A 4221-nucleotide genomic window follows, 5' to 3' on the forward strand; every position below is an offset into this window, starting at 1 on the left:
GGCGGCGAGGGGCGGGTTTGGGAGTACCCCGTCTCCCGGCTCTGTACACGTCCCCGGTTTCCGTTCCTTCTTTTCCAGATAAACCGGGACGGAAAGTTCATGTTTTGCCCCTGCGGGACCAAGCTGAACGTCATCGATGTAGAAACGGGAGCCCTCCGCAGCCTCCGACAGGTGAGGAGGTCCAGCCGCTGCCGGCCGGGGAGGAAACCGCCGAGGATTTTCCAAGGCTCCCGAGGTGTTTTCCCCGCTGTCGCCGGCCGTTGTTCTAAAGCTCCCAAGAGGGAGAAGTGGAGGGGAGGATGGGAATAAGCGCGGACAGGTGTTCCTCGCGTTGTCCCTCGGTGTCAGCAGAAGCATGTAGAGAAGGGAACTCCGAGAGCACGCCGCTCCACGGGGGCTTTAACTGTGGGCGTTTTCCTTCCCTTTCCGTAGGACGATGAAGAGGATATCAGCTCGTTTGTTCTCAGCCCCGATGATGAGGTATGTGTTTGCCTTGCGGTTTTCTGTGCTGCTCTGTCAGGCCTCCTGATAAAGCCAGTGAACGCTGAAGGCTGCTCCGCCTGGAAGCGCCCTGCGCTTCCAGAGATCTCTGCGGAGTCTTCTCAGGCGCTTCCGTCTGTCTCCCCTCCTGGGCTCGAGTCGGACGTAGGAATGCTGAGAGACTGAGCTTCGGGAGCGTCACAGCAACTGGCGTTTCTGTGCTTTGTGTGTGGGCACTGAAAGAAACGAAAATCTAATTAGCAGTTAATCGCGCTTTCCTTCGCCTCACTTTTGCGTAGATCCTCGTGACAGGGAGCCGAGCCCTGTTGCTGAAGCAATGGAACTGGCGAGAGAACAAGTGCGTTCGCACGTGGAAAGCCGTGCACATAGCGCCGGTTGCTAGCATGGCCTTTGACTCTACTTCAACGTTGTTAGCCACAGGTACAGTCCTATTTCAGCGTCACACGATGGGAATGGTTTTGAGTGGCCCTTCTGCTTTTGAACAGTTTAGCTCGGCTGGACACAGCCGGAGGCAGTGATCTCCTGAATTCACACACAGTCAGAAGAGGTTTTACGTAAATAGAAGTGACGTCCTGACAGGCGAAAAGGGATCCTTTCGATGTTCTAGCTAATATATACTTAGTAAAATGCTGATAAAAATCGGGCATCTATGAGACAGCGTGGCGTAGTTGTCCTGGCGTAGAACTGGGACTCTTGGAGCTGGAGGAGGTCAGGCATGACCTGTAACTCAGTTGTACTTCAGGTTTGACTGTGAGCAGTCAGGTTTTGCCCAGCTCTCTGAAAGCGTAAGGTGCTCCGTGAGCTTCTCTTGGTGTGGGTGGTTGTTATTGGATTCATTTTTCTTTCCGCTGCCTTTGCGACCCGTGAAACTTTACAGTTGCTGATACGTTGGACCTCCTGGGTCTCTCTCCCCTGTAGTTCATTCTTAGGTGCCCTTCTTTTCCCAGGTGGCTGTGACAGCACCATTAAGATCTGGGATATGGTCAAACAGTACTGCACACACAACCTGAAAGGATCTTCAGGAGTCGTACAGTAAGGACGAGTCGTATTTGTCAGTGGCTGGCATTAGTGTGGTGCTTGGACGCTAGGACTGATGTGAAACGTCTTGAGTTAATGGAACGTAAAGGCCCGTTCCGAGCAGGTCCTGGGCTCTTCTGTTTCCTGAGTTTTGAGAGGTCTAGTGAAGGAGCAGAGCTACGACTGACTTTAGCCCAGAGAGGAAGGAGTTTGATCAAGAGATTTGTTGGGATCTAAATGGAATATCTGCGCTTCGAGAATGCATGAGACTGGCAAAGATCAGTCGTAAATTTTCCTGGTGGGTGGCAGGGGAACAAAGTCCTACAAAGAAAGTCCTGGTATAAATTCACATCAATTGATCTGCCAAACTCTTTGTGTGGAATATATGTTTATTTAAATATTGGGCTCACGCCAGATAGTTTATTCCTGTCCTGTTCAAGCGCATCTCCTTCTGTCTAGCCTCGTTGAGTTCCACCCTGATATCTCCCGTCTGCAACTCTTCTCCTCCTCAATTGACTACAAAATCCGCATCTGGGACCTGAATTCCAGCAAGTGTGTTGCTCTGCTGGACGGCCACTTCAGTGCCGTCACCTCGCTGGCGTTTGCAGATGGAAACACGCTCGTTAGGTAAAACCTCGCAGAGGCTTAGCCTTTCTCTCCCGTTCACCCTGCCTCCTGCCAGAGGCTGTCTGTTCCTGTAGGGTCAGGGAAGGTTGTCCTGTGAGGGGTAGGACTGCTACAAACGTTTGGTCTCCACTTGACTATACAAGCGAGTGACTGAGGGTCTCGGTACTGGTGTTCCTGGCAGTATGCCGGGCTGTGGCGTGGAAGGCTGGTGCCTTCTTCCACATGGGCCTCTTCCCACAATTCCAAATCTGCGCTCAGAGCCCGAGTTGAATGGATTTAACACTGAAACTGCCCTTTTAACTTGCAGTTCTGGCCGTGATAAAATCTGCATGGTGTGGGACCTGAAAACCAGAGAAAGTAAACGAACCGTCCCTGTCTACGAGGTGAAATTGCATTTCATTTATTCCTTTGAGATCCTTCGTAGTCTCTAGGTCACAGTTCGTATGGTACCTCTCCCTCTTTACGTTCCTGCACATTGTGAAATCGGGTTTCTCTCCCTTGGACTTTCCAGAGGCCTTAAAACTCTGTCTCTAAAGCTGTTTATTTTCTTCCTCTCCTTGCCCGGTGTGGTCGTGTCTGGGCAGGTTGAGGAAACGTATGCCTCCACTGCCCCAGTGCTGTAGAAGGAAGGAAGGGCAGTCACGGAAGAAATTTGTCCTCGCGTTGTATCTGCCTGCCTGTCCTCGGTAGCCGTGCGGTCTGGGTCGGGGGGGGTGCGCCTGTTGGCGCTAGCGGGCTGTCGCGCAGCTCTGGTTGCTGAAATGGGACTCCGGTCCCTGGCGCTCAGCTGGTGTTTGGCCAACTCTCTTGCAGAGCGTGGAAGCTGCCATCTTGTTGCCTGAAAAGGGAGATTTCTCTCAGCTGGGTGTGAAGAAACAAGGGTTGCACTTTGTCACAGCTGGCAGCAAAGGTGAGTGTCGTGGCACGTCGCTGCCAGATCTAGAAGCCAAGGAAGGGCTGTGCTTAAGACGCTGCACGCCATTACTCCTGGGATGTGTGTTCTTCGTGTGGACAAACTGAGGGCTGGAGAGCAGAGCCTTCTCCTGTCTTCCTCTGGCAGTAGTGGATGAGCAGGATTCATCAGGCGTGCCCTGGAGTTTTAGCTACGTGTGTTTTCAAACTGCAGAAAAGTTTGATTTGGACTGAAGAAGAAAAACTTTGTGGCCCTTCGTGCCGCTGTGATTGGATCTCTTCGCAGTCCTGCCTTAAAGCTGTGCAGCTTTTTCCAGTAGACAAGGCCGGGGTTTGGGTTATATTCCTTGGACGATCACTGTCTAAAACAGTGGCTCTGACAGATAATTTATATCATCATTTTTGTTAGGCATCCTGAAAGTTTGGGAAGTTGCCACAGCTGCTTGTGTGTATACCCAGCCCGTGCCCTTTGAGTCGAAGGAGGAGGCCAGCGAGCGCAGTCTCACCCAGTGCATGCTTGTGCCTGAGAGAAATGAAATTGTCACGGTGTCCGTGGAACACAACATTGTTTTATATGACGCTCAAACGCTTCAGCTCAGGAAGCAGGTAACAACCCTCAGCCTCCCTTTTCCTCTTCCTTTATCCACGCTTGGGGATCAGCTCTGCTTCTGGTGAAAGCTTTGTCCAGGGGCGCCCTCCTCTCCTGCCTGTACTCGGACTGTTCCTTGGTGACAAGCCAGAAAGCCAGTTTCACTGGTGGGGTTGTTTGGGGGAATATTGCACAGACACAAACAAAGGAAAAGGAAAGCAGAACAGGCCTGGCCAGAAATCCCTCCCGTGCTCCAGCTTACGTCCAACACGATTTTTACACGCAGTATTACCTGAAAGGGAACAGTAATGCAGCCTCGCTGAGCGTGGTGCCATTCGGTACTTCTCTAACCAGCTGACTTCTCCCTGTTCAACCGTTTCTGTTCTGCCATCCGCAGCTTGCAGGTTACAACGATGAGGTTCTGGATGTGAAGTTCCTTGGGCCTGGCGATTCTCACATTGTTGTGGCTACCAACAGCCCTCAGCTGAAAGTGTTTGAGCTGGCAACGTCACACTGCCAGATCCTCTACGGCCACACAGGTGCGTGTGGTCAGCTCTGGCGGGGGGGGGGGGGGG

The 4221-nt window shown here is 52.3% G+C and overlaps 1 protein-coding gene across 1 annotated transcript in view; it reads left to right on the top strand.

Moving 5' to 3' along the window:
• The window catches only part of TBL3 (transducin beta like 3), an 11220-nt gene that overhangs the window by 834 nt on the left and 6165 nt on the right, over positions 1-4221 (top strand). The window contains exons 2-10 of the mRNA XM_009286605.1: positions 79-171; positions 433-480; positions 780-921; positions 1449-1533; positions 1978-2145; positions 2453-2528; positions 2959-3055; positions 3467-3663; positions 4044-4185. Coding sequence (XP_009284880.1) covers positions 79-171; positions 433-480; positions 780-921; positions 1449-1533; positions 1978-2145; positions 2453-2528; positions 2959-3055; positions 3467-3663; positions 4044-4185 — 1048 coding nt within the window. The remainder of the gene's footprint in view (positions 1-78; positions 172-432; positions 481-779; positions 922-1448; positions 1534-1977; positions 2146-2452; positions 2529-2958; positions 3056-3466; positions 3664-4043; positions 4186-4221) is intronic.

The sequence above is a fragment of the Aptenodytes forsteri genome, unplaced genomic scaffold, assembly GCF_000699145.1.
Source record: "Aptenodytes forsteri isolate BGI_AS27 unplaced genomic scaffold, ASM69914v1 Scaffold55, whole genome shotgun sequence".
Lineage (NCBI taxonomy): Eukaryota > Metazoa > Chordata > Aves > Sphenisciformes > Spheniscidae > Aptenodytes > Aptenodytes forsteri.